Consider the following 19,059-nt stretch of genomic DNA (forward strand, 5'->3'; position numbering starts at 1 on the left):
AAGAGATACGTGATACTCCTATAAAATAATCCCAGGAGAGTAACTAGTAGTCATTAGACATTAAATTCCCCCAAGTTATATAATTTGTTGTTAAACTTAAAATTAAAACTTAACATCTAATGACTAATATTTTAAAATCTCAAGTACATGAAGGAAAATGCAATAGAAACAAAAGCAAACACCTGGTTTTCTTTACTTCTCCTCTGGTAAGTTTTTGACAGTGCAACTTTTATAGTCAGATGCCAAGAAGAAAGTCGTCCAGATCCAATTTCAACTACCTCCTAAGTTTCACAATGTAACAGGGAACAAAGAATGTGTATTACACAATTAATAAAAAAACAAAGCTTTGATAAATCTTCAAAGACAGAATAGTGTTTTGAAAGAAAGAAAAATTTTCCCCTATCGGGTCCATAACATATTTGCAAACTACAAACTTAGGTAAACATGTTTGAAGGTCTACCTCAAACTTGTTTTCAACAAGAGAGACTAGAGGAAATAATCATTATTTGGGGGGGGCAAGGAATCCTTAAAAATAAACAATTATAAATTGTGTCTTTATCTTGAAAAGCTATTAGACACTTAGCCATCATAGAATGCTCTGGCCAACTTTTAAAAAATCCAGGATTCTAGCACACAGGGTGTCACATGGAAGTATTGAAGCTAATCCTCTCCTAGGTGTGTGTTGTAACCACACATTCTTTTTTCTTATGCCTCAAAGTGTTAAACTTTCTGACTTATCATTGAAATTATATCTTTGAATGTTAACACCAGTAACATTTTAATAAATACTATAAGCTTATAAAAATTCAAATTCATAACACATTGCTATGATTTATTTGGAATTCCTTATAAATAAATTCACAGTGTGGCAGGAAGGACCAGAACAAATTTTTCTTTATGCTTTGAACTGGTGAAAGGGATTTTAACATTGGAGTTTGGAAACTAAGATAAAGTTTGAAAACGATGACTTTTAAAGTGCTTCAAAGCAGCTATCATCACAACCATTTCTCTAAAAACCCTTTACAAGTAAGAAGAAAACCACTGGCATTTTCCTAAGCTTACCTTTGAGTCTGGGACTTGGGGTCATCCAAACTAACATCTTAAATATTAGTAGATAGGAGCAAAATATGAAATCAAGTGTACTAATTCTTTCTCAAGATTCAAGGTGACTTCAGATATGTAAGTCTGTCTCATATAGGCAACTATTGTGATAATGAAATACTTTGGGAGTATTAATGGCAATACCCCCTTTGAAATATTCAAAGCAATATAATACTTTTGTTGAGAACAATTCCTAAAAATGATCCTTGCTGCTAAGGCTTTCAAAACTGCTGTCATAAACATCAGCATTCACAATGGGCCAAGCATGGTGTCACAGGTGTTGCAATTCCAAGTACCGAGGAAGCTGAAACAGAAGTATTAAAAGATGAAGGCCTGTCTGAAATACAGAATGAGATCAAGCCCGGCTGTAGCAATCCAGTGAGATACAAGCATTAAACAGAAAGAAGGCTGCAATGTATATCACTAATCAGTACTTTTCTAGAGAGCATGAAGTCCTAGGTTCAGACTCAACTACTGAAAGAAAAATAATTACGTTTTCTTGATAACCTAACAAACAAGAATGAACGTAACAGGACAGAAATATTAGGAATGACAATGACAACTACGCTTCGAAGCCACTCCCCTGTGGCCTGACAACAATCATTTCAGCAGTGATAGCATAAGGTCTGTAGGATCGTGTTCAGCGCACTACAGGCAGGAGATCATGCCTTTACACAATCTAGAGGATCGATTGGTCCCAGTAAAATCTTATTTTGAGACTCTTTAAGGCACTGCTTTATGCACAATTGATCTGATCAGCCAGGCGGTCAATGTGATTTATTAGCTAAGATGGCCAAAACTCCTTTTTCTACTTTTTTAAGCAGGAAGAATTCACCTCATTAGAGGTGGGATCATTATAGGAAGTTACTGAGAAACAAGAACTTGAACCTACTGGTCAAACTCAAATTTCTCCCAATTTATGGATCTCCCAAAGAGACATCGCTAGGTACCAAGAGAGAAAAGCTGCCATGCAGCAGCAGGAGCTAGTGAGTCATACCGGGGCTAGAGATGGATGCAGTAGTTTAAAGGCGGTTCTATCATTCTTCCCTGGGAAAACCTTTCAGACAGCAATCATATTCATTTAGCTTCTTGAGAAACTCGTTCATTCGGTTTCTAACACACACACACACACACACACACACACACACACACACACACACATTTGCTACAGCAAGATAAATTATTTGTGTTATTTTAATTATGTGACTTAACTAAACATGCAACTAACAATATGAATAACAAGGCTCACAACCTATATTTGTGCACACATGCACATTCAACCTCGAGTCCATTTAGCATCATTCACAGGTACTTATATCTGGACTAACACTTGGAGATGTGGATAGAGGAAATTCCACATGAATGAAGAGGTACATTCAATCATCGATTCTGAAAAAGGGAAAATTGCTTTCCTCATGGGACAAGCTCTCCACCAGGAGACTACAGCTCTTGCATGGCATAAATTCTCCTTTCTTTCTGTTATGATCTACTCCCCAGCATCACCTGGTAGTCACAATCTCTACAAATAATTAGCTACTACTTTAAAATTCATAACCAAAGAATTGGTAGGTGAAAGACTAAGTAAAAATTGAACATGGAATAAACTACTCTACTTTGGACTGAATATAACCCGGCCTTCTCATTCTGTCTGCAGCTCAAGACTAAAAATATTGCCATGCCACACCCGTGTGCATTGGAGACTGATTTGGAAAAAAATAAAATCCTTACCTCAAAGCAGTTTCAGGTAATATGGCCTTTTCGTTGTGGTGTATTATTTCACCGTGTGCTATGTAAATTATGAGGAGCTTTATTTTTGAAGCTCAAGTTTTACTTAAACCCAATTATGTTAACTTTTACATAAAAATATAGTATATTCTCACTACATTTGATCTAAAATGATAAATGACTCCCTTACAATATGCAGAATGAATGCACAGCTTTTAAGCTAGGCATCATTTTATTAACTCAAAATAAACAAATGAACAAGATTATTTGCAAATTATGTGTAAGAGTTTGTAATTCAAGAGATACAGTGCCACCTGCACTCATTACCAAATTGGCAATGTCAAAAGGTCAGAAGTAAGCTTAGCTGTCCTGTTAGTTGCAAATATGGACTTCAGTGGTAGAGTATGAATGAGTGAGGGTGTGTGGACTTGAGACAATATGTGTTTTGGTGAGCATATTTGTACTGCATTATCTCTGTCTGTGATTATCCTTGTTGTCTTATACCCAAACCCATAAATATTTACTGAAAACAATATAAATGAATGTTTATATCATCAGAACCACATAATAAAGTGGAAATAATTTAAGATCTAGAGTTATTCTGCTGTTATTTTGCTGTTGACTATCTAAATATTTTCTTCTTTCTCTTTAATAGAGATAAATTAAAAGCAAGTAAATTTTTCTTCTGTGGATTTTTGCTTCAAAACATTAATCGTATTGCCATTTGGGTAGTTTTTTTATGAGTGTGAGATAACACTCCATGTTTATAATTCATTTTATAATATACATCATTTATATTACTTTGGTCATATTACATTATAATTCGTAAATGATGTATTATTTACCAATTTGAGTTATTTATTTAGGCCCATTCATAAAGCAAAACTTTTCCTACATTATGAATGACTTCAATGAATTCTTTCATCATTTTTTTTCCCTTAACACCAGTTCTGAAAATAGAATGAGGCACTCCAAGCAGATTATGGAATGATTACAGAGTGGATTTCTGGTTGTTGAAAATGTTTTCACCCTCTGGAGTTGTGAACTATAAAGAACCCACAACTCAGCTAATTCCAGCATAGCATATGCCAGCCTGTGTCTTATTGCTTTAACAAAATCCCTGCATTCTACCTTCACACACACACACACACACACACACACACACACACACGTGTGTGTGTGTGTGTGTGTGTGTGTGTGTGTGTGTATGTAGGCCTGTAATGGTGATCATAGCAACAATTTTATGGAATGTAGCACTTTCATTCATGCTGTCACTAAATAAAGAATACAGATCCATCTTAGACTTGAGACTAGATAGTGTAAATAGTCTTAATATTATCACATATGTTGATTCTAAAATGGAGCATCATCTATGATTTACAGTGGGTTTCTATTTTGCTTTAAACAGTGTGCATACAGTCTCCACATTGACTTTACATTGACATGGTGAGAGTGCCAATGAGTATGTTTCATCAGACATTCCTGGAAGCTGTCTGGCCAATAGGAGTAGTTTGAAATGGTTCCCTAATCGCTATTGAAATCACTGATAGTACTGTCTGTCCGCACTATGACAGACAAAAGCTGAAATGTATTAAACACTGCAATCCATCATCCTGCAGATGGGGAGCAGGAGCCAGCGAGTTCAGAAGCACTGACTACCCGCTGCTTAACAAAGGCTGGAGTCCTGACAGTTCAGTGCTGTCCCAGCTACTCACCACCACCCCTCCATCTAAGATGAATGAGTGTAATCAGTGAGGGAGAAAGCCTGCTGAGGGCTTCAAATTCAAACATTGTTACATTTAAAGTGCTGTGTTTTATCCTTAATCAGAACTGTTTCTTAAACAGTTTTCTCCAACTACAAGATTTAGTGTTTGGATGGATGGATGGATGGATGGATGGATGGATGGATGGATGGATGGACAGATGGATGGATGGATGGATGGATGGATGGATGGATGGATGGATGGATGGATGGTGTATGGCTTCAAGAAAGTTTATCCTTAGAAAATGCTTCACTCATATACCCCCTAAGTTGGGAGAAGTAACTTTAAAGCAACACTGTCAGTTCAGACGACACTAGATAAAAGTCTTTCAAGGGAAAGTTTACAGTGAAGCTTACCACCAATGTAACATTTGAGTGACCAAGACAGTACTATTTTGAAATAAGTGTCAAGTACAAACAAAATACCAATTGCTAAAGCTCAATTCATTTTCTATAGTTGTTTGTAATAAGTACACAGGAACCTCAAAATAGCCAAAGGGAGGAAACAGCTCTCAACTACTAACAGCACATTAACAAAGTATAGAAACGAAAGACACTTTTCTTTGGATTTCAGCCTTGTCATTTCCAATTTTCTGCTCCTTGGACATGCTTGTATTCAAATTCTGGAACATCTATTCAGCATATCAATCCTAATTAGACAATCTGGGTCTGGAAAGGATGAGAGCTGGGTCATTTGCATAATTTAATCATAAATACTCAGTGATACATATTTCCAAATGCATTTGTACAATTATCTTTTCATCCTTGGGGCAATGGTATTAATATGATTAGGCAATATTTCTGGAGAAAACAGACAAGTATGCACTCTTTTTAACTGCAGCTTAAGGCGATATGAAAAATTAATTAATTTCTGAAGAAAATCAATTTCTCTACGTGACCACATTAGACATCACTAAACCAAGACTCAGAAGCCTCTCTCAATCACTATGTCCTATCAGGCCCTTCTAAATTCTGATTAGTATGTGAACAGTTCAATAGGAAAACTGTAATGTATCAAAGAGCATCTTAAATTGTGAGGGATCTGCTCTTTCCTGTCCAGCATTCCTCTCTCCTTTACTTAAAGGCATTGTTATTTAACCAGTCAATGAGAAGCCTGTGCTTTTGGTGTGAACTCATCTCCAGTGATCTTTTATTAATGTACATTAAGCAATTTCAAGGACAACAGGATAAGGTTACTTCTGAAATGCTTTCTCAAGAAACAGATTTATATTCTTCTAAAATAATCATAACTCACAGGAGAGTGTTTATCAGGGAAAAGAACAGATAAGCTAAGTCATTTTGAAAGTATTGCTGTCATAAGAAGAGCATAGTCACATTCTTTGTAGGGACAGAGGAACCCAGGTGGCTAATCTGATTTTTAAAAAGAGATTGTGCTTTGTATGTTAATTAGTGACAAAGAAAGAAGTGGCATTTGTGAGTTTAAATGCACTATTCTTTCCTTTATAATCAAGTAAAAAGTAGAAATTACTGCATGCAAATATTCAATATTCATTTAATTTGCATAAAGGTGCTTGAACAAATTTTTGATTCTAACAAGCTCATTTTTCATGCGTTTTGTCTTTCATCCTAATCTAGCATCTGTCATTCCTTTTTGAAGTTATTATCGGCCCAATTCCCTCTTGGACATGGTTGCTGGGTGACCGGTATCTTAGCACCCACTTTGACAGGAACAGATGTGAATCTGATCAAGAGATTTCCCAGGGGTACCTGAAATCACAAACAACTTTTGTGATAAAACAAACAGCATTCCTGTCATGGGCCCTTATTTAGCCCACTCCTCAAAAGCAAAAAAGTTTCTTCCAGATCAAATGGATCATCCTAATTTTATTCCCCAAACTTAGAATAAAATACTTTAATAGAAATGAATTATATTTTCACACTTTGAAACTTAGAAACTCTAATCAAAACATCAAGTATTTAAACCCAGGGTTTGTTTTAATCTTGGCTAAATGCTTATGGGTTGATTTTAAGGTAAAGTGTTCCTATTTCCTTTACAATTTCCTGTTAAGTTTTTCCCAAAAAGACAAAGAATCATTAAAAGGATAGTTCAGATATTTAGGATATTTATGGAGATAGAATTTAGCTTGCTGTCTGAGTGTATGAAGTCCATAGAGCATGTCAATGCCTGGGAAGTATAAACATTACTTTAGAGATTTGTCCAAAAAGATAATTTTTCCCTCTTCTCTTTTAATACACTTTTACAGTGAGATGATTTTAAGGTGTTCATTTATTTTCTATTTTCAGATCACATGGTGGGGGTATCATCAATCATTATTGGAAATAGAGTTTCAGAGGGCCATGGGAATCCAAAAAAGAGGTCCTGGAAACTTCTCAGAATAGGTTGCCTTCCCAGCAATTATCTTCTCCCCCTCCTTCCATCATAGTTGACATCATGCGGTTAACTAAAGAAAACTTTTAAACTCAGTCAAATGCACAACTAGATGCTGGTGTTCTGTAAGTGTGACATTAAAGTGATTTCAGACTTCCCTATCACCGACATAGTGTTTCCACCACACTCAAGTGGGGAGTATCAAGAAAAGGCTGAAAAGCTGTTAGCTTCCTATGGCATAAGCTAATGAAGATAATGGCATAGTATATACTAGAAACTGCTATATCTCCATCCATTTACTCAAATGTGATTCCTTCTAGAAAAGTAACTCAACTAAGAGGCTTTATAGATACTAAATATAAAAGAAACATAATGATGCTTCAGAGTCCCTTTTGTTTTTAAATTGGAAAAGGAATACTACGTTCACTTCAACTACAAAGTTAAAAGATGAAATTACTGAAATGTAACAGTACCAGCATTTGTGTGTTGCTATGCCCTTTATGAACTGTGTTTTAGTGTATAGATTTTTGTAACTAGTAAGTCAAACTGTCTGAAAAGTAAAACTGCTTCTCTCTCTCTGTAGCCCTGGCATAGTTCAGTCTCATAAGCAGAGACTGTGACCCTACACATTTAATACCAATCACACATTTGCATATGTAATAAAATATTTGGATACACCAGACAGTAAGCAAACTATGAAAATCTAGCTTTTGTTGTTCCTATGAACCAATTCCAAGTTGAACCCATTCCACATGCTAAAGTAAAGCCATCTAAAATACAAACAGCATTTGTGTCCAGAGACCAGTAACCATGTTCAGTTGTTTCCAAAGGAGACAAAACTGGGCTCTTGGAAACTCCTTTGGGCATTCTAACTCACAAGAAAATAAAATTATAACCATTTAGAATATGACACTAAGGAGAATGAAATACACTCATATAAAATCCTTATTCTTGATGGTTGTAACAAAGAAAAACTCCCTTTAAAACATTTTAGGCTAGCTCACTCATAGAGAACAATTAAGTATACAAGAAATGTGTTTGAATTCTAATTAAATAAATTTGGGTTCAAGCTCCTTAAATCTAGGAAGCATACATAAATGATATATTTTATTTTCAGTAATCAACACTATAATAACATGAGCAAACATAAATAGCTTCAAATTTTTATAGTATTTGGTGTTAATTAAAAATAGCTCATGGGTGATACTTTTAAATTTTCTAAGTATATCAGATTTCTCTAATATGGCATCCAAACAGGTGGTACAGAAATAAAAAAAAAATAAAATTTGACCCAGAAGGCTCCAATATTAACGTTTGAATTGGCATCAGTTCATTGTTTTCCCATGGGGTAACTTGTATAAATGTAATTCTATGGTTTCATAAAAGCAGGTCAAGTTTCCATCCCTGGGGGTCTTTTGGCAATTTGAAGCATGGAAGCACTGTTCCTGGCTACAAGTTCAAATCTGCATGTCCTGTCAATAGTGTGAAAAAAAAAAAAAAAAAGCAGGGAAAACCAGACATGTAGTCACTTTTGCTTACCACTTGTCAGAGAAATTCTTAGAAGTAAGAATAAAGGTATTCTGTGGTTCTCAAGCCATAGGATGTTTTTGAAGCCACTTCAATCACTTATCATTTTTCCTCCTAACATATTGCAAACCAGATTATGTGAAATGTGAGGCTACCAAGATTTATTTCTATCTCAATTACCTACCAATTGAAAAGATGAACTTCCTGTAAAATAAAGAGGCATAAAGTTTATCTACTATGTCCAAGTTTGGGCTGTATCCTTTGTAATTCTAGAATCTTAGATGAAGCTGAAAATTTTAAATGGACAGGGTTTTTTATGAGCATCTTTCTACCTTGCAAAAAAATATGCATACTTGCACATTTACCACTGGTGTAATAACTTGACAAGTGCCATGAAATGATTGAGAAAGTGATTGATTTCAATTTATCTGGATCTTTACCAAGTGTTTTCAAAGACAATTACAGTCTGGTGCAAGAAGTGGTAATACACGTCTCCTTATGTAGACACGAAGATTAACCCACTGACCTCCTCCTCAGCTCAGCTCACTGATGGCAAAGCTTTTAAAGACGCTACTTCTCTTCAGGTTATGAAGTTGTTTTTTTTTTTTTTCTTATACTGTATCCACTGATTCTCGGAGATAAGCTTTCTCTGAGGTCCAAAAAGAAATGAAGTATACTAACGAAAATATTGAAGCAAGTACATCAAACACATTTATTTAATGTTATTAAATGCCTAGCCTTTTGCATCTAATTTAGCATCTATTTATACAAATAATTCTCATCTGTGCACTCTAAATAGATTGAACAGTACATTTTATTCATCATAAAAATAAATACTTAGGAAAATGATTAACTTTTAGTTATTGTCCTAATAGTTTAAAATTGTCCTAATATATTTAAAATATATTTTAAGTAAGTGCAAATTACTAGTTCTTTACTCAAAAATTAACTTCCATTTTCTTGGCAAATGTAAGTGTAAAGTAAAATACATTTTGGAAATGTATTTTATGCTTTGATGAACTACAAACAAGAAAACTATGGATAGATAATTGGAAAGTAGGTCATTTGTCCTCTGGCCTATGGCCAACAGGAGTATGCACATGTAAACATGTAAAGGCTTTCATCTAAATATACTATAATTCTTTACCTCATTAAGGCAGTGACATCAAATGAAATAAAATTCACAAAAGTAAAAATATTCAGCACAGCTATCTCTAAACTACCAGTAAAACTGGCACACCTGTTGCAGTTTTACTATGCAAGACTATCTATCCTAATATAAATGTATGGCTGGCGATATGAAAAATAAAAGTGGTTTCAGTCATTTTCTTAAAGTTCAAAGGTCTGTAAAGCTAACAAGTGTCTAACTCAAGAAATAGCCCTTCTGAGAAGAAGGTTAAATAAAGTTTAAATATTTAAAATTCGAAGTAAGAAAAGAGTTGAAAGTATCAGCAGCTTTTATCATAGCTGTAATGAACTCAAAAGTTTCAAAATCAAGTCTTTTACTTGATTGGCACATCAATGGAATGTGTTTAAAATAATAATGCTATTATTAGTACTATCTCTTATTTGTTGTTAGCAAAAGTTCAGAATATTATTTATGATTTTAAGAAAATATTTCACATGTCAGGTGAAAAAAAAAACACTTCTTGATTAACATTACCATTGCTTTTGTTAAGTATGCCTCAACTTAAACTAAGAAGTACTTGCCCTAGAAGTTTCTGTTTCCATTAAGCACTTGCCTTTTCCTGGCCAAATTTCCTGATACATAATTTGATAGTCCTTAATAACACAGTGGGACTATTTTTTCCTATTGTGTTGGAAAGGTAAACTAAATATTTAGCAGTATTTGATACTATATAAAGCCAAAGACAATTTAACATTGTCTATTTCCTATTTACTTTCTTTGTGTCTATTGAAAGATTTCATTATCCAATGTGACTCATAAAATTAACCTGCTTCATTCTATTGCCTCTTTCAGTGTTCATCAGTGAAAACCATGTTTTAATAGGATATCAAGTTTTTTTGTCAAAAAAAAACACCCACTCTTTTCAAATTTCTGTACTAGACTTTTCAATAGTTTACATGTAGAAACAATGCTGCACAAAAATAGTTTCCTGAACTTACTCCATTTATCTTGGTAAAACTATGTATACCTTGCCCAGCACTGCTCTCAGCCCCTGTAACTGACAGTCTAACCTGCTGTCCTAAGTTCACCTTTAAGATTCCATGCCTAAGTTAACTGATATAGCACTTGTCATTCTGTGCCTGGCTTATTTCAATTTAACAACTTTCTAGAAATGTAGGTGCTTTGCAGGTATTATATTCTGCCAAGACATGCACAGTTTTGAATTCTGCATTTATATTCCTATTCTGTACCTCTGTTAGTGCTCATCAATGCTCCCTGAACTCGTCTTAAAAAGTAACAGCCTATTTATTCACTGTCCTCCTGGGCTCCAAAGTTTAGGGTACATCCTTGAAACTATATTAAAAAAAATTAAATGCCACTGAGTTTTCCAGTTTAAATGTTGACTTTTACAACTTGAAATCAAATCTAATGTGTTTAAAAACACAAAAGAAATCTCAGATTGCAATACTGGACCAACTCTAAGTCATTTTCTATCAGATTGCAAAACTGCAATTTTAACATTGACAAGTCTCATAACCAATCTAGAAGAATCTAAAGGTGAATTTATAAATTGGGAAATTGATAATACTCTTGCTTATGTAAAAATCTATCAGCATATGCCAAGACAATTTCAATGCACCTGGCTTGAAGTCCTTGACTTGGATGATGTGCTAACTTGGATCATTTTCTCATATGATTGGACATGTATTTGTAAATAGACACTCACACATAATGTTAATCACTCTTCGCCCAAGCCACAGTGAACATACACTTAACAGACCATCTTTGGAATGGATAAATAAATAAGACTGTGAGTGTGGTGTGTGTGTGTGTGTGTGTGTGTGTGTGTGTGTGTGTGAGAGAGAGAGAGAGAGAGAGAGAGAGAGAGAGAGAGAGCCAGTTCACCCATACTAGCTTATCCTCGATATTCCTGGTTTTCAAAACATTATTTTGTTAACTGATACACTCTTCTAACAAGGTTATTTATGTATGCAACACATTTTTAAAAAGCAAGTATTAGACAATAAGAGTTCTTTTTAAATAATTAGTTATGTCATAACATATTTCTGACTAAAAATACTTCTTGAAAATTTAGAAGGAAAGTAAATACATCTTAATGTCTTATGGATTGGGGTTTGTGGAGAGCTTCTGCTAGGCCTCAGATATATATATCAGTTTAGTTAACAGTCTTCAATACTACTCTTCACTAAGCTCAATTAAGTGGTTTTCAATCCAACATTTTTGCCTTTTGGACAGCAAGGAACACAACAAATACTAGGTAAAGAAGCAGGTTAGTGTCGTATCAAAGGATAAAAATATGAATGCAATCTTATCTAGAATGTTTATGCTGGGCACTCACGGAAGTATTTATTCTTATTCACAAATACATTAACTGACCAATCAGAATCCTCCACCTCAGAATAGAAACTGGCACATGCTAGCCAATGATAATCTCATCCTAGTTTTTATAACATTTAAAAATAAAATGATGAAACCTCCAGTGAACTAAATTTTAAACACTCAGACAGTTCTTAGCAACTCCCTATTCCCTGCTATTTCCAAAGCATATAATTTGATGTGACATTTTTGTGTTGACAGCCTGAAAATGATAGCTTAGAAAAATAAAATTCAGATGAAGTTGAAGCATAGCAAAAAACCTAAAACACACTTACAAGCAAAATATTTAATTAAAAGTGGTAAACTCACCTGTACCTACTTAGAAGGTGGGTTTCAAACTGTTTTCTTCAAGCAAAGATTCAAAGGGAGACAGCTTACAACCTGTGAGAGTTCCACCTTCTAATGCGTTCTGCATTGGCTGCATTTTGTGTTGCTAACACAATGCTATTAAAATAACTATTTTCTTGATTGGCAAAGACAACGGTAGGAAACAATTGAATAAGATAACTCGAGAAGGAAATCTAATACTGATTGATAGTCAAACCACATAGAGTTCTTAAAATGACAGCTACTTCGTTGCGCATTAAGCTAATTTGCAAATGCTACTTACATTCCACAAACAAAACATCACATGTGAAACAATAAAACATATTATGTTTTTGAATGTTGGTGAGTCACAAGTAGTAAATCAACAAAGAAAGGAGTGATTTATGCTTAAATCCTGCCAAGACTTTAATCAATATTGGGTGTCACATCCCAGGGGACTGGAGGAGATAAGTGAGGCAAAAAGAAGGTGCCTAATATTGTCTCTGTAATTTACAAGCAACCCCATGAAATTCAGTAAATTAAACAACAACAACAAAAAAAAAAAACAGCAAGCATTGACTAATAAAGAGGTGATTTCTAAAATCTGTATCAAATTTATTAAATTTTGCATAAGGAAACTGCACATGGGGGTATTTTATTCATTTTAGATAATATTTGAACCTTTTTAAAAATAAAAATATTATTTGTGAAAATCAAATTTATTGTATCATAATATTTACTAAAATGTATTTTCCTAAAAGTAAAACAATTTCAAGCCACGTGTATTTTTGACAATAATGGTTATATTTAAGCCAAATTTTAAGGAAGAAAACAAACTTAATAAACAATAGCTATGTAACTCAAAAACTTATAGTTTATACTATAAGTTGATCAATATCAATCAGTCCTAGGGTAATATTCTCATGTCTCATTCATATATTAGTTATTACATTATTATTTTCTGACATTTGCAAACCAGAAAGAAATCAGTTACAACACAAAACTAACTTTCATATTTTATGTTTTGGTCATCAAGCCATGTCGCTTTCTTTGTGAAATGTTATACAATGAGACATGTAGTTTTATAGTTATCTACCATAACTCAAAAACTTCAAACGCATAGTTTCTACATATGAAATAATTGTTGAATTTCTCTGTGCCAAGAGTCATGATTGTCTGTCAGAAGTGAGTGAATTTGGATTTGTATTAAAAGTCCCACGTGAATGCAAAGCAGGCAATGAGGAGAACGTTGAATAAATACAGCCCCAGCTTTCTGTCTTTATTAAAACTCTTGACAAGAAAAATAATGAATTAAGGGAAATGTACTTCTTACACTAAAATTAAATTCAAATAGGTCCCTGAACATATAAGACTCGGCATATCTTCCTATTTATGTTGATGAATATTATCTCCTTTAAAGATAAAAGAATACTGTAATGAGTCTGTGTGTATACATGTACAAGGTTGGAGGTAAGGTAGTCTACTTAAGTTTAAAAAAAAAAGAAAAAGAAAACTCCATAAATTTCGGGCCACATAGAAGCCAATTCACAGCATGGCTTAAATGATAGAGACAAAATCATCCTCTGGCAATAATAAGAAAGAAAGCATTTAGGTAATATGATGCAAGAGCCACTTTTTGTTACATGAATTCACAGGAAAATAGAACCTTAACCCAAATCTCTACAAACAAGCAATTGACTGATACAGAGTTGACCATGTACATAATTACTTTGTTGTTGTTGTTGTTATTTAATGGTTAGCAGTTAATTAACTGACCTCTGTTGCAACAGCCAAGTTCAGACAACTAATGTTTAGTTTTAAAATAATAATTGGAGGAAACAGACCAAGGTCAGAATTTGCCTTTCAACAACTTTCAAATGTAATTCCTTACATTTTCTTTCATATCTTGAGACCTATACTTTCTAGCTTTACTGTCTCGAAGGTGATAGTCCTTTTTCATCTCTTAGTGGTAATGACAGATGGCTTCAACGTTTACTCTAATTTTCATGGAGAGCATCCTAATTCAATAGCTCCAAGCAAATTAAATTGACTTTAAGATTTGCCACTGTTCGTGAGTTACTCTCAAGAAGTTTATCAGTTTCTTTCCTTTAGCATCACTTTAGTCTCTAAAATTCCCTGAGATTTAAATATCGCTAAGAATCCTCATTAGATATATGTCCTTTAAGCAGAGAATACTAAGGCTTGATAACACACACACACACACACACACACACACACACACACACACACACAATGTATCTATATAGCTAAACATATACTGGTAATTTTATTGCTTCTTCTACATTTTCAATAATACAATGCAAATGTTTTCCCTTGATCTGTTAAATACCTAGGACAGACAGAAACTGTGTGAAGGAAGTCACTCAAATCTAGATTCATAAAAACAAAATTTCAACACCTAAGCATAAACTGGATTTAAATTAATGAACAAATTTAACCCTTCAAGTTCAAGATACAAAGCATTCAGGCTATTGCTTTCAAAATAGAGAAATGAAAGGTAAACCTTAGTAATTACCATTAAAACCTTAATGCATAATACACAAATTATGTATTTTGGTGAGAGAAAGTTCAAATGCAATTTTCCATTCCTTAGCCTGTGGCAGAGTTAGGAGAATCTATGAAGGTATGTACTCACACCTTGTCAGGTTAACTTGTAGAATTCCCATGGATTGAGCAGGCTTTTTAGTTGACATAAAATTAAAATTTAACAGTCAATGGGCACCTACGAATAACTTGAAGTAGGACTTTAGGACAATAAATTTAATCACAAAATATTAAGGCCAAGCGAAATATAATTAGGGTACAGATGAGATATTTTTAAAGGGATAAATAATTCCACTGGGTTTAACCTAGCTTTGGGCTTTCAACTTAAGACCTAGAACAGTTGGGCTCCTTTCAGAAGGAAAAATGTAAGGAAGAGGAAGAAGAGAATAAGGAGGAGAATTGTGGAGTAGGAGGAGGAAAGTAAAAGAAAAAACTTAAAAAAATAGTAACTTTAATAGTATCCTCCGATTACATGTTGGAAACTTCCATTTAAAGTCTTAGAATCATATTGCATCGCCATTGTAAGAAGTTTACACCGTGTGTGTGTGTGTGTGTGTGTGTGTGTGTGTGTGTGTGTGTGTACAAATGTAAAATAATCCAGCATCAGAAACACACAATGACGATTGAGAGAAGGGCAGACATCTCATTAGAAAAAAGAAAAACATCATCTCAATGTGTCACAGAGTCAGTGTGACAACAGACGAATCTGAACTGACTTCCAATTTTACCTTGCATTGTTCATAACTCAAGAAAAATATTTTGCTTTGCTTCTGATAGTTTTTACGACGGGTTTTGAACAAATATTTTATCTTCTGGACAACCAAGAATGACAGGTATCTGACTAAATGGCATTTAGTGATCAGCATGCCCACCCATACCCACTGCCATCTGGCCCTGCACCAGATCCAGCAGGAGCATGTGTGTACGCGAGTATGCGTGCACCGGGACACACACACACACACACACACACACACACACACACACACTCAGAGAGGAGAGAGAGAGAGAGAGAGAGAGAGAGAGAGGAGAAGAGAGAGGGAGAGGAGGAGAAGGGAGGGAGGGAGGGAGGGAGGGAGGGAGGGGAGGGAGGGAGCGAGGGAGGGAGGAGAGTCAGAGGTCAAGACCTACACATCTTTAATTCCTAAAATGAACCGGCAAGTAAACACGGAAAAGAATTTTCAGCTAAGTCAGTAAGGCCGGGATGGAGTTCCAATCTTTTTTCTTTTCTTCCCAGGCCCTAAAGAGGACGAGTCTCGAGAAACAGCTGGTGGCTTTTGGCCCCCATCTCCTTCAGGTGGCAACTATTGCCACCCTCCATGCTCCACCCAGCTTCCTTAGCTCTTCTAAAAGAGCCCCTACTTTCTTTCTCTCTCTATTTAAGCTCATTTTAAAGGTACCAAAGTTTTTTTTATGAATCTTTTCGCCCAGTTCCCAAGTGTCTGCTTCAGATCTACAACTTTCCCTACTATTCCTCCCAGAACATCTGAACTTCTCCCTCTGCGAGTAGCCGGCTGGATCATTTCTACCCCCGAAACTGACAAGTTGCCCCACTCCCGCCCCCTCTCGGTAGGTCCTCCCCCACTGAGCGTTCATTAGCATAAAACTGGTTGAGTCGGGGACTGTCCCAAGGCCTCCTGGGTGCTAGGGCTTTATCAAGGAAAACTAGGAGAAAAGTGCTCAAGCCCTTAGCATCCTAGAGCTAAAGGTACACCTGCTCTCCTCCTCAGACTTTAACCCCAGCAAAGAAAGAAACAAGACGGATAAATCGCACTTAGAAAAGAGCGCGAGCAAGTTGGGCTCTTTCTTCCCCACCTCTCCGTTCAGCTTCCAAGAGGCTGGGGCACCAGGTCATAGCCTGAAGAACAAAACGTGTTTGTGCCCTCCCTCACATTTGCCCCGGGGCAAACGTACTCCTTTTTTTTCCTTTCAACACACACACACACACACACACACACACACACACACACACACACCACACGACACACACACGAAACACACACACAGAGACACATGGGACACACACACACACGAGAGCGCGCGCGCGCACGCACACGCGCGCACACACACACACACACACACACACACACACACACACACACACACACACGGGCACGGAGACCCCCCTCCCCTACGCAAGCTTCCCTCCGGGATTTCGGGGCTGAACTCCCTGCGTGAACTGTCGGATCACCCCTGCTCTTCTCCCAGCCCCAGGTACTGTTCCCTGCTGACTTCTCAGCCCGGCTCTTGGCTGCCAGGCCACCCTCTTTTCTTCCTAGAGTACCCCCTACCTCGGAGCGCAGCCCCCCCCCCCGCAGCTTCCGAACCCTGCTGGCTGAGGGTCACGACCTTCCTCCTCCCCTAGAGGTGCCAAAGGTTTCCGGAGGAACCACGTCCCAGGAGTGCACAGGCAGGCAGTAGTGCCCAGACAGGGTGCCGGTGGCTAGCACGCCCAGCAAGGGGCTGCCACTCCTGGGAAAGCGCCTGGCTCCAGCTCCCCTCTCTAAGCATCCCAAGAGCAGTGGCAGCCGAGCCCGAAAGCCCTGGGGAGCCCCGGGAAGAGCAGGCCGGCACCGAGCGGTGCAAACTTGTCCAGGAGGTCGGGCAGAGGAGACAAGCCCCGGGGACCCAGAGGAGAGGGCCGCGCTCCTCAAGGCGCGCAGCTTGCGGACGCGCGGAGCAGGCGGCGCCTGGAAGGGAGCAAGGGAAGAAGAGCAAGGAGGAGGGTGGGAAAGGATGGGGCGACGGGAGGTTCCCTCCGATCTTTACCTGGCGTTGGTGCAGTCATTGTAGAGGGTCTCGAAGTCTTTCCTGGAGATGAGTTTGCAGCGGTTCACTCCGGGCTGGATGGCCCCCAGTCCCCTCAGGATGCGAACCTGCTCCACATTGCACACCACCGGCGTGATCTCCAACCGCTTCAGCTTGGTGTAGACGGTGTGCAAGCCCCCCACCAAGTGCTTCAGAAACAGGTCGAAAGCCTGGGGCAAGCAGATGAGCTCGCAGCCCTCCACCGTGAAGGAAGCCACTTTGGCCCCCCTCAGATCCACCATTTTGCACTCATTATTCTGGGGGGTGTTTTCCACTGGGGACGGGGTTGAGTACACAGGTTTCCCGGGAAGGGGGCCGCAGCTGCTGCTGCTGCTGCTGCTACTGCTGCTACTGCTGCTGCTGCTGCTACTGCTGCTGCTGCTACTGCTGCTGCTGCTGCCGCCGCCGCCGCCGCCGGTGTTCGCGGGGATGGGGGTGTTGGAGGCGCCGCCGCCGCCAGCGCTAATGCCGCCGCCGCTCCCGGCCGCCAGGCTGGGGTTGCAGTTGCTCCCGCCGCGCCCGCCGCCGCGCCGCCTCCGTTGCCGCCGCTGCCACCGCCGCCTCCGCTGCCGCCACCGCCGCCACCGGGAGAGGTGACTGTGGCCGCCGCCGCCGAAGAAGAAGCAGCAGAAGAGGAGATGGGCTCCGGACGGAACAGAGTTGGCCCAGACGACGCCGGGGGTCCGATGGACGGAGCCGGAGACGAGGTCGCCGAGGAGGTGGAGGTGGTGGTGCCAGAGGAGGAGGCAGACGTAGAGATCGGGGCTTGAGGGGGGACCAGCTGGGTCGGAGGGATCAAAGCCGCCGGCACTGCCATGGTCACATATAAGGGGAAACAGAAGGAGGAGAAGCGAGGGGAAAAAGTTGCCACACACCCCCCCAGAGGGGAAGGGGGAGAGAGAGGGACAAGGATCGAGGGGGGTTAGCGACAACAACCACTCTAGGAAGCAACTCGGGCTGGAGAGAGAAGGAGAAGGGGAGAAGAGGAGGTGAGGGTAAGAAAGAGCGAGCGCAGGAGGGGCGAGCGCGAGAGGCGCTCGAGAGAGAAACGCACAAAAGTGTCCCGCAAGTCGAAATGCGAGTCCTCTCCCGGGGCTGGGATCGCGGGCTGCTCTGGAGGAGGGTCGGCTGGTGGTATGTGGGTCCCGCTCTAGCACAAAGTTAAGGATGAAGGTGAAAAGGAGGAGGGTTGAGGGACTTGGGTTCTCCCTGGCAAGTACATTGATCAAAGATTGAGAGGGGAATGACAGAGAGAAAATGAGCTGAAAGTGCAGGCTGCCGGCTGGACGAGTTGTTGTTGTCACACGGTGCAGAGGGGAGGAGCTCCGGATACTTGAAATACCCTTTGAAGCCGCGAAAACCTCACTCACTAGTATTAACCCAAATTATCCA

General features: G+C 38.4%; 1 protein-coding gene across 1 annotated transcript in view; it reads right to left on the reverse strand.

Moving 5' to 3' along the window:
• Dach1 (dachshund family transcription factor 1) overlaps nucleotides 1-18,484 on the reverse strand; it is a 344,402-nt gene extending 325,918 nt beyond the window's left edge. The window contains 2 exon segments of the mRNA XM_035453117.1: nucleotides 17,629-18,182; nucleotides 18,185-18,484. Coding sequence (XP_035309008.1) covers nucleotides 17,629-18,182; nucleotides 18,185-18,484 — 854 coding nt within the window.
• Between the last annotated feature and the right edge of the window lie 575 nt (nucleotides 18,485-19,059).

This window comes from Cricetulus griseus, assembly GCF_003668045.3.
Source record: "Cricetulus griseus strain 17A/GY chromosome 1 unlocalized genomic scaffold, alternate assembly CriGri-PICRH-1.0 chr1_1, whole genome shotgun sequence".
In the NCBI taxonomy this organism is placed as follows: Eukaryota; Metazoa; Chordata; class Mammalia; order Rodentia; family Cricetidae; genus Cricetulus; species Cricetulus griseus.